Genomic DNA, 17,484 nt, shown 5'->3' with positions numbered 1-17,484 from the left:
ATAGATAGATAGATGTTCAGTTCCTACATTATGACTGACAGATTATTTTGGATCTGTGTTAAAGTATTCCTAAACTTTATTTGTCCCCAGGAGGAAATTTACCTTTTTACAAAAGCTCTTTAAATAAATATATAAAAAAAATAGATAGATATCTAAATAAATATACGCACACACACTATGGTCTGAACACATGCCAGAATGACTAAAATGAAAGAAAATTAAAGAAAACTTTTGACTTGACAGTCCCAGTCCCAGTAAGGCATTATACTGGTGTATTGCTGTTTGTATATAGGAGCCCTCGTAGCTCTTCTTGCCACAATTCTGAGGATGTGAAGCATTGTTCATAATGGTACTCAGTTTTATTGTCATTCTCTCCTTCTCTATGACCTCCAAGGGGTCCAGAGTGTGTCCTATATCTGAGTCTGTCCTTTTATTTAGTTTGATTCGGTGGGCCTCTACAAAACAGTGTAGAAAATGGCACTGGCCATCACAGTGTTCTAGAAGATGTCACTTCCCACATTACAGGAACACATTCTACTACAGAAAGAAAGCATGTTCTGCCCGTTCTTATATAGTTCCTCTGTATTCCAAGACAAGTCCAATCTGTCATTGATGTGTGGACCACCAAATACTTGTAGGAGTGGACCACCTCTACGTCCGCTCCTTGAACAGTGACCGGACACAGAGGCTCTTTGGTGTGGTGAAAGTCAATAACCAGTTCCTTGGTTTTGCTGTTGTTAATTTGCAGAGAATTCTCTTTGCACCAAAAAACAAACTTCTCCACCTGACTCCTCTCCTCTGTCTCATCCCTTTTATCAATACACCCCATAAGTGCAGAATCATCTGAGAATTTCTCCAGTGTTGCTCATATTCATATCAGAAAAACAGTCCTTGAGTCTCACAAACTGCGGTCTGTCTTGACAGATAGTCCATTACCCAGGATGCCATAGGCTTGTCCACTTGCATATCTCTGAGTTTACCCCTTAACAGAGATGGCTGGATAGTACTGTAGGCAGTGGAGAAATCAAAAAGCATAATGCTCACAGTGCTGCCAGTTTTGTCCAAGTGAGGATAATCCTTGTGGAGCAGACAGATAATTGCATCCTCCACTCCAGTCCAATAGGCAAACTGCTGTGGCTCCAGGTGGTCTACCACAAGAGGATTCAGATAGTCCATTACTAGTCTCCCAAGACGTGAGACGTAAGTGCCACTGGTCTGTAATCATTAGGTGAAGAGGTGCCCGCTTTCTTTGGAACAAGGACAATGATTTTAATGATTGTTGTGACAGAAGAGACAGCTACTTGGCTCCATGCGTTCGAGAAGTGCTTCTGTTTGCTATGATATTGTTCTGTCATTTTGACAATTGCATCACTATATACCATAACAGTGAACAAAGTTTAGAAAGGCATGGAGGTCAGTGGATATATTAAAGAGTTAAAATGCTGTATCTTATCTGGCATGGCATGTTTGATTTCCAATCAGACAGTAATATTGACTTTCTTGACTTATTCGTTTAGATGAACCATCAGGAGGCTTATGCTGTGCAGCCTCATCGTGCTGCTATTGATGTCGTCAGGCACACTTGTTGATTTGGTGTGTTGAGTACTGACATCTGCATCTGCTGTGACTCTTTGCTATCAGCTCTTTTAATGACAGCCCTTTCCACCTCATTTCATGTGATGTGACACATCGTTTGTGACACATGGTTTATGACAAATAATTATTTTACCATTCTGCCATTCATATTTTCATGAACATAGCTGCTAATCACGGTGGCGCAGTGGGTAGCGCTGCTGCCTCGCAGTTAGAAGACCTGGGTTCACTTCCCGGGTCTTCCCTGTGTGGAGTTAGCATGTTCTGCGTGGGTTTCCTCCCACAGTCCAAAGACATGCAGGTTAGGTGGATTGGCATTTCTAAATTGTCCCTAGTGTGTGCTTGGTGTGTTTGTGTGTGTGTGTGTGTGTGTGCCCTGTGGTGGGCTGGCACCCTGCCTGGGGTTTGTTTCCTGCCTTGTGCCCTGTGTTGGCTGGGATTGGCTCCAGCAGACCCCCGTGACCCTGTAGTTAGGATATAGCGGGTTGGATAATGGATGGATAGCTGCTAATTCTTTCATCCTCACATCTGACTCCTACACTATCATCATAACAGAACAACAATGTCATCACAGTAAAATGTTAAATAATTCTAATCCATTCAAAAATACTCAGAAGGTATAAATAAATGTTAGATTGGGGGTCTGCCTGGAGTGTTACACTGATAAAAAGAACTCAAAATCAGATGCAGAAATAGTGAGAGAAAATGAAAAATAAACCAAATCATACCATAAACCTAACACATGCATACAGTATTTTAGATAAGCAGAATATGAAATAATAGAGGAAAAATGTGTGTGCCCTGTGGTGGGCTGGTGCCCTGCCCGGGGTTTGTTTCCTGCCTTGCGCCCTGTGCTGGCTGGGATTGGCTCCAGCAGACCCCTGTGACCCCGTAGTTAGGATATAGCGGGTTGGATAATGGATGGATGGATGGATGGATGAAATCTAAACAGACACAAGCAAGGAGGGCAAGTGGACAGACACTCAAGACTCGAGACCGTGAGGCCGCTCCACTGACGACTACACCACAGGGTCAAAAATCCATGAAGTCGTCTTTCGACTGCACAAATGACTCTGTAATGGAGGTCTGTGGGTAGGCTGAGACTGTGTAAATGCCTACACTCCTCCAATCACATCACTTCCTGAGAACCAATTGAACAGGATTGGCTATGACACTTTGAGGGAGTCGTCCACATGACAGGAGAGGTAAGAAGTTGTCTCTGATTGCTGTCTTTTCAAATTTCAAAGCTGAGATTCACTCATTTTGCTGCATGTAGTAAATGGTGGATTTTTCTTTCTGAAGTGTAAAATTCACAGAACATCTTTGTTTTTTCTCATTCTGCATGATTCACATGTTTGTGACTAGTGAAAATTATTATTGAGAATCAGAATTTCAGTACATCGGATTATTGGTTTTGTCACCATCAAGAAATACTCATCTTAACATTTTGTAATTTTTATGGCTTAGGAAGTCAAATCTTAATCGTGTCTGTATCGTGAAGTGTCGCTGGAGAGTAAAGAATCTGACTCTGCTTCCTGCACTGTTCACTTGGACAGTAATGTATTAGCGAGTTAATTGCTTGATCTGTAAAGTGTGACACACAAACATAGTAACAGGAACTTCACAACATTCTCACTGAACTGAAACGTGTGCTGCTTGGATTTTCTCCGCAAATTCACATGACTTTCATCTACCTGCTCAACATTCAACGGTGTGATAAACATTACTTGCTAAGACCTGTCACTGCACCACAGGTAGTTTCGTCTGCCTCATATTCAAGCACCATTATGTGCTTATCACTCTGCCTGAAGCAGATTTGTTTTAAAATATTATTTAGTGAATGGTATAAAGGTGTCCTGCGGTGGGTTGGCACACTGCCCAGGATTGGTTCCTGCCTTGTGCCCTGTGTTGGCTGGGATTGGCTCCAGCAGACCCCTGTGACCCTGTGTTCGGATTCAGTGGGTTGGAAAATGGATGGATGGAATGGTATAAAGCATCAAGTCACCCTTCAGATTTGCAGAATTAAATTTCAAGAAATGCCGTTGCAGAGAATGTAACTGCTCACAGAACTTGAACCCGGGCCTCAGTTTTTTTTGTGACACCATATGCATTGGGGTATGACTGTCCTGTCCATGTCCTTGTGTTTTTGTAAAGTCCATTCGAAGTTAGAGCTTCATACAAGGGTGACTGTGAAGCTGTTGGTGACTGTTGTGGATAATTTAAAAAAGATTTAAACTGACAGCTAGAAAGGGCAGAAACATGATGGGAACGAATAGAGGTCAGCAAGCTAATCAAGTACAGATCAAGATAGTCAACCTTTATTTTATCTAGCACTCTTCAAGGAACACACCTTCACAGGGCACTTTATAAAATTAACTAAAGTAAAAGTAACAGGACAAAATGCAACTTCTGTCAAGGCATGATTATTTTAAAGTCAACATAAACAATGGAGTGGTGGAGGTCAGATGAGGCGGCACGGGCATCTGATCAGGATGTCTCCTGGACGCCTCCCTGGTGAGGTGTTCCAGGCACGTCTAAGCGGGAAGAGGCCCCGGGGAAGACCCAGGACACGCAGGAGGGACTATGTCTCTCGGCTGGCCTGGGAACGCCTCGGGATTCCCCCAGAAAAGCTAGAAGAAGTGGCCGGAGAGAGGGAATTCTGGGCATCTCTGCTCAAGCTGCTGCCCCCACGACCCGATCTCGGATAAGCGGAAAAGGATGGATGGATAACAAAATGGTGTTTACACATATAAAGATGAACTGAATAGATTCAAGACTGTAGGAGGAGGTTTATGGAGGTTAAATGGACATCTCTTTGAGTAAAGAGTCTGGGACGGTCAGAGCCTGAGGATGTGGCAGGATGTGTGTATAATAGTAAATACAAAAACAAGCTGACAAGAAAACCACAAACTGAGTAAGACAAAGATTAAAAAAAAGGTTAGGCTAATGACAAACTGAAAAAAACAAGAGTGAAAGATTCCAAACATGAGACAGGAGACTAAGAAGAAGAGGCTATGAATGAATGTGTTGCTGCCTAAATAACAAAGTTAACAAACGTAAAAGCGCCCGAGATGATGCCGGAGTATTTCCTGTTGCCATCTAAAAGCAGGTGCGGTTGTGAGCAAAGCAGCAGGCAGCAGGCATCCTCTCCAGAGTTCAGAGCCTTTTGCTTTTGATCTTGTTCTGTTCCTTACTTCTGTGCCTGCCAGTCTGGTAGCTCATTCTTTTTGTCACTTGTGATCACAATGACTTTTTTTTTATTCTTTGTTGTCATTTGGTGGATTGACCTCCACTCGATTTTTACAACACTTCCAGTGCTGTTCTGGATAAGGGACTCTCTGTCTGGCAGACCAGAGTTTGTGAGGCTCAAGGATTGTGAAACCAGGTCATGTCACCTGCAGAAATTCTCAGATAATTCCGCAGTCATGGGGTGTACTGATTAGGGGGGTGAGATGGAGTGCAGGCGTCAGATGGAGCACTTTGTGTGAAGAAAGAATTGTCTGCATCTCAACGTCAGCAAAACCAAGGAACTGGTTATTGACTTTCACCTCACCTAAAAGCCTCTACGTCTGGTCACTATTCAGGGAGTGCATGTAGAGGTAGTCCACTCCTACAAATACTTGGTGGTCCATATCAAATGACAGGTTGGACTGGTCTCAATAACACCGGAACTACTGTACATAAAAAGGAGCAGGGCAGCCTCTTTTCTTAGAACACTGTGTTCCTTCACACGCTCCACAATTCTGTGATGGACAGTGAGATTTCCAACACTGTTTTTCAAGAGGAGAGAATTAAAAAAAAAAAAAAAAAAAAAAAACTGAGTGCCATTATGAACAATGCTGCACATCCTCTCTTTGACACACCAACACTGAGGACGTTCAGCCAACAGATTATTCAGCAGAAGTGTGTCAAGAAATGCTATGGGAGCTCCTTTATACCAACAGAAATATGTCTGCATAATGCCTCAATGGGACTGGGACTGGGACTGGGACTGGAGCTGCTCTTTTTATCTTTAGCCAAGTCAAACATTTTCTTCTTTTTTGTAATTTTTGTGTGCATTTGAGGGAGTTGTTGTTGTTGTTTGTCTATCTATCTATTGTGGGGAACAGCCCATACACAGACAGGCGGACACCGAAGGTTCAAGCACCACCACACGTTTATTATGCATTTTTATATTACAAGTGCACACAACCCACTTTCACCCCCAAAGTCCAGGCCTCTCTCAATGCCTCTCTTTCTAGGTCCGACTCCACTGCTCTCCTTCGAGCTCTGTCCTTCTAATCTCCCAACTCCAGCCATCGAATGGAGGGAGGCGGCCCCTTTTAAACCCACCCAGATGTGCTCCAGGTGCCTCCCAATGAGCGACTACCACCACTCCTTGGTGTGGCGGAAGTGCCGGCTGTGCACCCGGGTGTCCCTGGTCTTCTTCCCCCCAGCACTTCTGGGTGTGGCGGAAGTGCTGAGGGCCAGGGCTCCTCAGGCATCTGGGCGCCCCCTGGTGGTGACCACGGGCTCCTATAGGGTTGAGCTTATAAGCTCTGTTCCCATGGTCCCCAAAGCCACCAGGGTGGTCACCCCCTTTGTGGTCTGGAGGAGGCGTAATTCCCCTCCAGTTCTTCTGGGCGTCCCGGCTGTGTACTGACCCCAGCTGCTTGCCATAATATATAGTGCCTTTTCTTTATCTATCTATCTATCTATCTATCTATCTATCTATCTATCTATCTATCTATCTATCTATCTATCTATCTATCTATCTATTATATAGTGCCTTTTCTTTATCTATCTATCTATCTATCTAAACTCACCATGCATTTGAATATCCATATAGATTTTTAGGTTGGGTTCTTAACAGTATTCATATCTTTAAATGCTATTTTAAAGTATTTTCAGTGAAGATCAAAGAGCAGTAAAGGGGAAATCCAATCTCCAGTGTATAGAAATTATTCTTATTATAATTATCACTCAACATGAACACAGCCGCGCCCTTAACATTCACCAATATACTGTGGGGCTGTCAAGTGTCTGCAGTTTTGGAGGAACACAACGACTCTCTGGTGGCGACTCCATCACTGGTCATACTAATTTTTCCCACCCACTGTAAAGCTTAACGTCAAAAGAGGTGACTTGTTGAGGATGTTTGTGATGTTAAGCACCTCTGCAGGATACTAAGAAGGTTTATATATCCAAAGTTTTGTTAACTGCAGGTCAGTTTGCTATGTCTTTTGTGTAGGATATCTGTAGCCCCAATAATGACCCACTGATGTCCTCTTTGTGAACATCTTTTTCGAAGGGAAAGCTTGCAACACACCACTGAATTATCTTCATCTTTAAAACACAAAGTGATTCAAGAATATATATACTTCTATTACATGGCTAGAGCAATACGGTGGTCTTGTGGTTAACACTGCTGTTTCACAGATCTTGTGTTTTGGCTTCAAATCCAATTGTTGTTTTTCACATTCTCTTTATGTCCATAAAGGGTTTTCTCCTCATATTCCAGTTTCTGTGTAGTAAGTTAAAGTGTGATTTCAAATGGGGCCTGCAGTGGATTGATGCTCTGTCCAGAACATGAACATACCTGACATGTGGGGGGCCAAGATCAATGCAGAATCACATGAAGTGTGTTTGAGAATGTACAGTAAGTGTGTGTCGTATATACAGCGTAGGCACACAGCTTTAACAGTTCAGTTCTTAGTTTTCACGACTGTCCTCTAGATGGCAGTAACACCCCTGTTTTTCCTTATCGTGCCTCTGCCTCACAGTCCACACTCCTGACAGCTCAACACTGGCCTGATGTGGCTGAGTGGCTGGTGTTTCAGACGGTCCTGTGATGGACTGACATCTTCTCATTGATTTGTTTCTGCCAAAAAAAGCTTTGACTTTTGGGGACCTGAACCAGGTGTACTGCTCCTACAGGACTGACTAGAAAAAGTATTTGGTATTATATAAATGAGTTGCTTCCTTGAACATTTTATGTTATTTGACTTCTGAAAACTGAATAAATTGAAATTAATAAAATGGCTTTTTAATTGCAATGAAGTCTATTCTGTTGAAATGTCATAATAGGTTTAATTGCTCTCTCTATCAAATAAAATAATAATTTGCTTAGAGTCACACTGAATATTTCATGTGACGAAAATGAAAACAATCTGATACTTATTCTAATAAAGAGTCACAGCCTCAGTAGTATCAGACACAGGACAGCAGCCAACCCCACGTGGAGCACCGGGACATCACTGGGCACCTTAAGCCAGTCTGACACGACAAGTTTACAGAGACTGCACGACCTCAGCACGCAGCCAGCACACAAGTTAGGCATGCGAGTAGATGGGCCAAGGGTTGAACTCAGGACACTAAAGCGGGGCAGCAGCACCACTAACCATTCAGCCATCTATGGTAATATTTAATGAGGTTTAAGGTCTCTTTATTTAGTCATGTTCACACAAGAAAACATGAAATTTGCCTTCTCAGTTGCATCTAATAACAGAATGAAATAAAACAGACAAATAGAAACAAGAAAGGTTAAGGGAAGGCAGTTAGATAATACATATTTATACCAAAAAAAGGTTACAGGATATATATCAAAACCTTAATCATTATCTCCGATATTTCTTATTGAAAAGTCGTATGGCACTAGGAAGAAAGGAGTTTCTGGAGCGATTTGTGTGCGTTTGCAAAGCGACTATCCTTCCTGATTTACTGAACTTTAGTTCTACATGTAATGGATGTCTGTCATCAGTTGAGATGATTTCCAGTTTCTTTAGCATTGCCCTCTGACACACACTAGTCAAATCATCTACATCAGCCCCAATAACTTTAGCTGCATACTTCGTAATCTGCTGGAGCTTTTTTGAGTTTTGGTTTGTCAGACTATTAAACCAGGCAATGAAACTGGAAGTGATCACACACTGGCTGCAATAGAAGGACAACATGAGGTCCTTGTCTAATTTAAATAGTTTGAGTTTATGGAGGAGAAATAAGCGCTGGTTGCATTTAGAAAATATTTTTTTGTATTTGTACTCCAGTTAAGATTGTTATCTAGGTAAGTTCCTAAGTATTTATATTCATTCACTATTTCTACCTCCTCTCCCAGAACTACAATAGGTGAACATACAGATTTCTGTCTCTTAAAATCAAATATCATTTCTTTGGTCTTTTGTTACATTCAGAGTGAGAGAGTTTTTATTGCACCAGTTTACCATACAGTCCACTTGATTTAGATAGTGGCTTTCATCCTCCCCAGATATGTGCCCTATGATCATGGTGTCATCCGCATATTTGATAATGGAGCAGTGGTCATTATTCTGTTTCAGCTCACTTGTGTACAGAGTAAACAGTAATGGTGATAAGACACACCCCTGCGGACTGCCTGTGTTTGAATGAATGACTATTGAAAAAGTGTCCTGAACTTTACTTGTCTGTGAACGGTTTAAAAGAAAGTTCTGAATCCACAGTGTAATAAATGGGTTTACATTCATACTGTTCAATTTCCCAATCACTATATGAGGCTGTATAGTATTGAACGCTGAAGAAAAATCCAAAAATAGTGCTCTGGCATATGAACCAGGCTGATCAAGAAAGGTGTAGATGTGATGTAAGATAACAAGCAGAGCATCTTCCACACTTCTGTTTGCACAATAAGCAAATTGATTGTTGTCTGGAAAAGACTTTGTCTCTGTCATTAAAATGTTTTTCACCAAATGTTCAAAGCATTGCATTGGAATAGATGTAAGTGCCACTGGTCTGTAGTCATTTAAACAGCTTGGCCTAGAAACCTTAGATACAGGGGTAATGATTGATTGTTTCCACAGATTAGGTACAATACCACAGGTCAGAGACCAGTTAAAAAGCAAATGAAAAACTGGAGAGAGCTGCTTAGAGCAAGACTTTAAGAGCCGACCTGATATGCCGTCTGGTCCCACTGCACTGTTTGTTTTGGCCTGCCGCAAGCCGTTCTCCACTTCAGTTAAACTGAACCCCATCACAGCAGAATGAGAGGGTGAATGTTTTCAACTGGATATGCCATACTGGGGGCTCGTTAGCTTCATTTGATTTCCTGAATTGTATTCACTCTGAGCCCAAGACACACAGAGCTCAGAAATCTGAAAACAACAAAAGTCAATGTGTCCACCAGCTAGGAGTGACATGAAGCAGAAAACCAGCAAGAAAAGCCGCCAGTGTGTGCTTGCAATGGATACCCAAGGCCCTGGGCAGCCACAGCCAGAACAGTGGTTCTGGAGACCCCTGCAGCTGCAGGTTTGTGTTGAAACCAGTTTGCTCTTTATTTGATTTGACTGTTTGATTTAGCAGCTCTTTTTCCTTTTTTTATTCTACATTCAGTAAAATACAGTAATACTGTATAATCAATTTAAAAATATTTGTTTCTTTGCCTAAACATTAAAAGCGTAACTCTCTTTTACCATATTCCAATTATTACTTAACCATTTTTTTATGGAGATTTGCCTTGTGTCTGTGTATGACTCACAGATGACACTTTAGACTTCATAAACCCTGGGTTCGCCTCCCAGGTCCTCCCTGTGTGGAGTCTGCATGTTCTCCCCGTGTCTGCGTGGGTCTTCTCTGTGTGCTTTGGTTTCCTCCCACAGTCCAAAGACGTGCAGCTTAGTTGGACTGGTGACACTAAGCTGTGCCTGGTGTGTGTGCTTGTGCTGTGATGGACTGGCGCCCAGTCCAGGGTTTGTTCCTGCCTTGCATGCTATGCCAGCTGGGATAGGCTCCAGCAGACCCCCACAACCCTTCGTCTGGACTAATCAGGCTAGAAAATGACTGCCTGACTGAATCTTGTATGTATATTCCCAAGGAGCATATAGCATAAAGCTACACAACATGCAGAAATTAATACAGCCCATATGTAGACAGTAATAAACACACACCACAAAGTCCAGCTTGGTCAACCAAATACAGAATAAAGAATACCAATTTTTAAGGCTGATGCAGATGTGAATGTTTATGACCGTATTACTGCATTCATTTTTGTGCTACATATCAGAGTGTACCATTTCCTTTATCTCCATGGTATTTTTATTTATTGTCGCCAGTTTTTACACATGGACAAGCATGTGGTATGTTACTTGGTCTAGAGCAACCTCACAAGCAAAAGTTAAAGTTCTTGATACAGAAAAGCAAGGAAAACTCATTACCAATGAAGACAGAGTGTTTAGTCAAAATATTGTGTATTTTTTTGTTATATAATTCAGTAAGGCGTTACATACCCATACAGGTATATTTATAACAAGTTACTTCTTTTGTGGTTACTGCCAGAAGCGCCTGTCTAATAAGGCAGCATGTGCTGAGGGCCAGTCTCCCTTAATTGTGGTCTATTAATGTCAAGTGAAGTAGACTAAAGGGTAGACAACCCCAAATACTGAAGGGCTGCAGCTCTGTCAGTGTCATGTACACAAGAACACTCATTAGTAATCAGCAGCTAGAAAAGTTGAATGAAAATCATGATGATGATGAAAATCTTAAAAAGCAGAACAAAGATGGCAAGAGTATCCCCATGTAATATGCAGCACATACATAAATGCCTACTACATTCCAGTACACATTTATCACATCAGGTTTTGCAATTTCTGTTTTCAAACTGCAACACAGAAACCTGGAAGTAACAGCTTACTTAATGAAGGTAAGAGTTCAATTAAAAGAAAAAGATGGTTGGAAGGAAATGCAGTCGTCCAGGCCAAAATGTGAGACCCATTGATCCAGAGGCCTGGGGCCTCATGTATAACTCTGTGCATAAAATTCACACTATAACATGGCGTACAGACAAAAGCGGAAATGTTCGTACGCACAAAAAATCCAGATGTATAAATCTGTGCGTTCGCCAACTTCCACGTTCTTCCGCTACATAAATCCTGGTCAGCGTGAAAAGTAACGCACGTGTACGCGCCTGCAGTCCCGCCCCAACTCCTCCCAGAATTACACCTCTTTGAATATGCAAATCAATATAAATAGCCCTTAAGGTCAGCGTTCTGTAAAAAGACAAACAGTGGTATAAACAACAAAAGCAAGTTGATCGAGTGACACAGAGTGTCGGAGAAACTCGAAAATTCAAGTTCACAAAGTCACACAGTGCCCGAAATAAAAGTTGTCACATATCAAAGTCGCCGTTAAAAGGCGAGTCGTAGCCCACCGTCTGAGTGTCATATGAAAGCTTATTAGGGTACAGAGAAAAAAAAAAGTGACACAGTGAGAAAAAGGCACGAAATGTCAACTTTAATCTCAAAATTTCCACTTCAATTGCATAGTTTATTTTGTCATTAAAGTAGAACATCATAAACTTCATCTTAAAATCATTTTAATTTAGTAGTTTCTCAAATACCATCGTAACTAAAGTAGCACATTAAATGCTTTGTTTTGTATTTGATCTTCTATGTGCTCTATGTGCCTGAATCACTACGTGCTTCTTAAACGGGCTTTCTTTTCCTCTGACAGGACACAGAATCCATTACATTCGTGATATTTCAGCTCTCTGAATAATTTAAATACTGAGATGTATGCTTGATATCATTTTCATGATGATAGGAATTAAAGCATGTTATTAAACATGGGAACACGATGGCACAGTGATAGTGACGAGCAGGCGCCTCGTCCACAGATTGTTCCTGCCTCCCGTAAGATGCTTACTGTGCCATGCGCGAGCTTCGATGAAATAATTTATTGCAGCAATACTGTCTCTTTCAAACGTACTAACCAATTCCTGTCCTTCCTTTTCTTTCTCCAAGTAACCAATCGCCACACAATCAGCTCTGTAATAGACGTTAAGCCATCTGTAAGCTTAGAACACAGATTCTTCAAAACTTTTAAGGAACATTGAAATATCTTCGTAGTACGTGTTTAATTATTCTATGCATCTATCCTTCCAGTGTCGTGCCAGCCCACAGCAAGAATACAGCGCGAGGCAGGAACAATCCCTGAACAAGGCACCAGATCGTCACTAGCGCTGCGCCACCGTGTCCTCACATGTTTAATTATTAACAATATACTGCAGATTATTTAAATGATGTTAACATTTTATCTGTATAATGTAATAAACATATTTTGCTGCATTTCATCTTGAAAACGATATCGTCATCATATGTACAGTAAATACGCGCTTTATAAAGTGGCGCAGGTTGTGCAATATTATAACTGTAATGCAAGTTTACAGTGAGGTAATTGTACTTATAAGTACAAACAGTTCTATAAGGAGCACATGATGGACGTGCGTTTATAGTTCTTGGGATGAAACTGTTTCTGAACCGCGAGGTCCATACAGGAAAGGCTCTAAAGCATATGTCGTATGAGAGCAGTTCAAATAGCGAATGGCTGAGGCAGCGTGTGCTTGATGCTGTATACCGATAATTCTCTTTCCGATCAGCTGCTCCGAGTGGTGCAGTGAGAGTAATATGGAAAAAGATGATCCGCTGTGGCAAACCCTAACAGGAGCAGCTGAAAGTTGAAGAAGATGGTGCAGTGAGAGTAAAAACGCTAAAGCAGCTATGGTATTTAGAATAGTATGGCAATTCTGTGGACCATTATATTGTTACAGGTTAATTACAATCAGATGCTTTAAACTAATCAACAATATGCAGTTAATTTCAGTGTTTTGATAAAGCCGGCATTGTGGATGTAAAAAAGAAACGGAAACCACCCGGAAACAGCAGCACTGCTTTGACACTGGGTGCCGCCAGTTTGCAAAACCAAGCGGAGAACTTGCGTACGCCAGGGTTGGAGCTACCGTGAAAATGTGCGTGGCTTTACACCAAGTTTAGGTTTTATACATCGCGATTTGAGCGTGGAAACGGGCTTATGCAACATTTTTGTGCGTACGCAGTTTATACATGAGGCCCCTGGTGAGGCGTGACCTTACCCAGTTCTGATGGTCAGTGCTTAGGATTTTATTACCTTTTCTTGATTCTTTTATAAAACTTTGTGACAGTACTCACTGTGAAAGGCCGGAGATAAAAAGAAACACTGACTGATGATCAAATTAGCTAATAAAAGACCTTTGGAAAACTGAACACTAATTGAAGAGAAGAGGAGAAATTGTAAAATGTGGGGCACTATAACATTAAAACTCTAGATGAGTGTTTCTCAAAGTGGCATCTGAGATACACGGCACGGAGGTTCGCAAAATAAATTTGGTAAGTATTTCATAAATATCACATATTCTTGGTGTACTAAGTGAATAAAATCAAAAATTAAATCAATACAAACAGAAAATAAAAAGTAACATAACATACACCATTTTATGCAATAAAGAATGTGTAGTGCACAAGTACAATATATTCTTGCTTGTTTTAAAACTTAAAGACAAACATTAGAACAATTGTGGCCATAACGGGTCATTCAGCCCCACTGGCTCGTCCATCCTATTCATCCAGACTGTCCAAAATAACATCAAGTTGAGATCTGAAGGTCCCTAAAGTCCCGCTCTCTAGTGACTAGATGAGGCAGCAAACAGATTAGGCCTAATGTGAGCACAACTGAATAAACACAAGCGCTCTCCTTGTTCGCCTCCCTTGCATTAATGCCCACAATACTCCAGGCTGCGTATTCTCCCATGCGTAAAACTGAGAAGAACCAGACCTGGCATGACACGTAACAAAAATCTGTGAAGGAAAGCAAAATGAGCCCAGCATGACTGAGAGCCGTGACAAAGGCTGATACAGGAAACAGCAGCTCAGCAGTAAGGAAGTGCTGTGTTGTAATATTCAGGGCACACTGCACTCCAGAGCGTTTACGCCTTCGACCCGGGGACTGACTTGTAACACAAAGATAAGCAGATGGACCATCTCAGTTTCAGCGCTCGCTCACTTCTTTTTTTCCAGGCTATATAATCTTGTTTAGTATATACAATCACAATAGACTGAAATTCAAAGGACTTCATTCTTTCTTAAAGGACAGCAGTTTCCGTATTTATAAACAAAAAAATACATCTCTGGCAAGTACTCTGGAGATGAGAGAGGCTTGAGAGACCCTTGGCTTGTCCAAGAGCACCCCCTATACAGTCTCCTGAGTATGACAGCTTACAGTATAACAAGTAGAGGACACGGGGGTCCCGCCTGCAAATTCAATAACATATTTGCACTGTGTTCCAGACAATTATTTTATCTATAAGGATGACAGTTCAGTCCAAAGCAACTTCCAAATACAAGTGTGTAAACAAATGTGTCAAGTTCCATCAGCAGTGAGTTGGTCCTCGGCACTTAACCTTGTGATTTTATGTCGGACGTTTCTAAAATGAGTACCACCTCAAGGAGTTTTACACTGTAACTGTTGTCATGGGTCTCCAACTGGTGTACCAGAAGGTAAAGTGACCTTTTTAGGAGCACGCAGTGAAACAGTAATGGAACTTGGAATTACACAGCATATAGTGCCTATCCATAATGGACATCATCCTGGGAAGTTTTCGACAGATAATGGAAGGAGTTCCATATTACTATGATTTGCGCATTGGGTGGTCAAGGGACTTGTCATACAGCGTGTCATTCTGTGACTTTATAGAGTGCCTTTCCATTACATACGTATATAATTCCAACAAGTTCTGCACACACACACACACATTACAATTCTGTCCATGTTTGTACAGCGGAGGACTGAGGAGCAAAGTGAGTCACTCTGGGCCTCACCGTGAGTCAACTGTGAAGACAATGCCAGCAACCTTTTGATTTTATGTAGTGCCTTTCCTTAATGAATTTCCATCCCAAATAGTCACACACAGAGTGTATTTCTTCATTTACTGCCACAACAAGTCCATTCACAGGTTAAAAGACATGCTGACCGTCACCCAGTGAGTCAGTGTTAGGGGCTGAACCAGAATCCTCAAGCCTCCCAGTGCAGTTCTGTAGTGGTTTACACATTCATGGGGCTATAAGTCGCACAGTTAAATAAAAAGCAAGGAAATACAACAATATGGGGGCTGGTGGGGGGGTTATGGATGAAGCACTCACTTGCTGATGTACTCTCCCGTGAGCACCTTGTTGCAGACCTTGCATTTGAAGCAACCTAGATGCCATTGTCTGTCAAGAGCCAAGAGCGCCTGACCATTCTTGATGTCTCTGCCACAGCCTGCACAATCTGGAAGAAAATAAAACCACAATTAATAATTTTGAACTTAAAAATTAAATGTCAGGCCTCTCCTGCTTGAAGGCATCTGATGCTAATGTACCAACAACACTGTATTTTCATCAAAATACCAGACATTAAATCCTTTGATGCAATAGAGCACAGGTGTCGAACTCCGGTCCTCGAGGGCCGCAGTGGCTGCATGTTTTCATTCTAACCATCTTCTTCATCAGTGAGCCGTTTTTACAGATAATTAACTTTTTTTGCTTTAGTTTTAATTAACTTGATTCAGGCCCCTTAATTGTCTCTTTTTCCTTAATTAGTAGCCAAACAATAATGAGACATCAAACAAGCCACCATATGACCAGCTCACCTGTGCCCATCACACAATATCTGAAAATAAAGAAAGGTGAAGATCTCAGTAAGGTTGATCTCTCAGGTCATCAAAACATCTTGATGGTGTTCTTAGAAAAAACTGAAAAATCAACGGATTTGGAAATGTCTGCTGTGGCAGAATGAGAGGAGCAACAAGCCATTGAATTAAATAACGGGTTTAATTAACAGCAAGAATTGGCTTCTCATTAAGAAAGTGATTGGAGTGAAATTGGTTGGAGTTTGAAATCCCAGTTTAGCTGGTCATCTGTTGGCTCGTTTCACGTCTCATTTCTGTTTGGCTGCCATTTAATGAAGAAAGGAATCAATTCAGAGGACTGAATCCTTAAAAACAGGGCTATTAAAATGAAGGGATAAGGAGTTAATTAGCAGAGAAAACTACTCGCTTATTAGGAAAAGGGTGAGAATGAAAACCTGTAGCTACTGCGGCCCTCCAGGCCTGGTGTTCGACACCCCTGCAATAGAGGATTAAGAAATTTCAAACTTCAGAAGATGTTCTCAATTAACAAATCTTAAGCAATAAACTACTCTGTCTTTTAAGTGACCTAGTTATGGATAATAAATCTTAAGAGTATGTAATTCTGGATATTAGGACTTTTAAATATCAATATTAAATACAGACACGATTTTATTTGTTACTAAGTTTAGGTTGCTGCTGGAAGAGGTGCTGATGAGGCCAGCAGGGGGCGCTTACCCTGTGGTCTAATGTGGATTCCAATGCCCCAGTGCAGTGATGGAGACAACGGTGCTGTAACCATGGTGCTGCCCTTCGGATGAGACGTAAAAGTGAAGTCCTGCCAGGGTGCTTTCCAGGTTAAATTGCCCTCCATGGCCTAGCAATTATGGCCTCCTTTTCATCCTTTCAACTATCTGTCACCCCTTCACCACCTAACAGCTAATGTGTGGTGGGCATACTGGTGCAAAAATGGTTGCCGTCGCATCACCCAGGTGGACACTGCACATTGGTGGTGGTTGAATTGGCTCACTATGTAAAGTGCTTTGAGTAGTGAGAAAAGTGCTCTGTAAATTTAAGACTTATTATTATTATTATTATTATGAAAAAAGTCCATCAGGTTTATATACACCATATACTCTCTCTCTCTCTAAATACGAGGAGGAGTCAAGCTACAGTTAGAAAATGGGATTCATTAGAAAATGGAATGAACCTTCACAAAACTGATAATGTCATTTCTCAATGGAGTCTCCACCCTTCTCAATGCACTTGTGCTACCTGCCTGGAAGTGCCTGGATTCCAGCAGAATAAAAGGTTTTGTCTTGTCCTCGCAAACCACTAGTGCAGCCGAGTTATTGTCGAACACTACATGCCGAGAAGTACTACAGTCACTAGTGCAAGTTACCGTGACTTGCTGGAGACCAATGTGAAGCCTGCTATTCGATCCTAGCAGCGGGGCCTGCTGTCTCAAGGAG

At 41.6% G+C, this 17,484-nt stretch overlaps 1 protein-coding gene across 1 annotated transcript in view; it reads right to left on the bottom strand.

The window, feature by feature from the left end:
- ablim1b (actin binding LIM protein 1b) overlaps positions 1–17,484 on the bottom strand; it is a 341,011-nt gene that overhangs the window by 150,292 nt on the left and 173,235 nt on the right. Inside the window, exon 5 of the mRNA XM_051922460.1 lies at positions 15,549–15,675. Coding sequence (XP_051778420.1) covers positions 15,549–15,675 — 127 coding nt within the window. The remainder of the gene's footprint in view (positions 1–15,548; positions 15,676–17,484) is intronic.

The sequence above is a fragment of the Erpetoichthys calabaricus genome, chromosome 2, assembly GCF_900747795.2.
Source record: "Erpetoichthys calabaricus chromosome 2, fErpCal1.3, whole genome shotgun sequence".
Classification (NCBI taxonomy): domain Eukaryota; kingdom Metazoa; phylum Chordata; class Cladistia; order Polypteriformes; family Polypteridae; genus Erpetoichthys; species Erpetoichthys calabaricus.
Note: the sequence above shows the minus strand (reverse complement) of the source record. Positions and strands in the feature narration are given on the sequence as shown.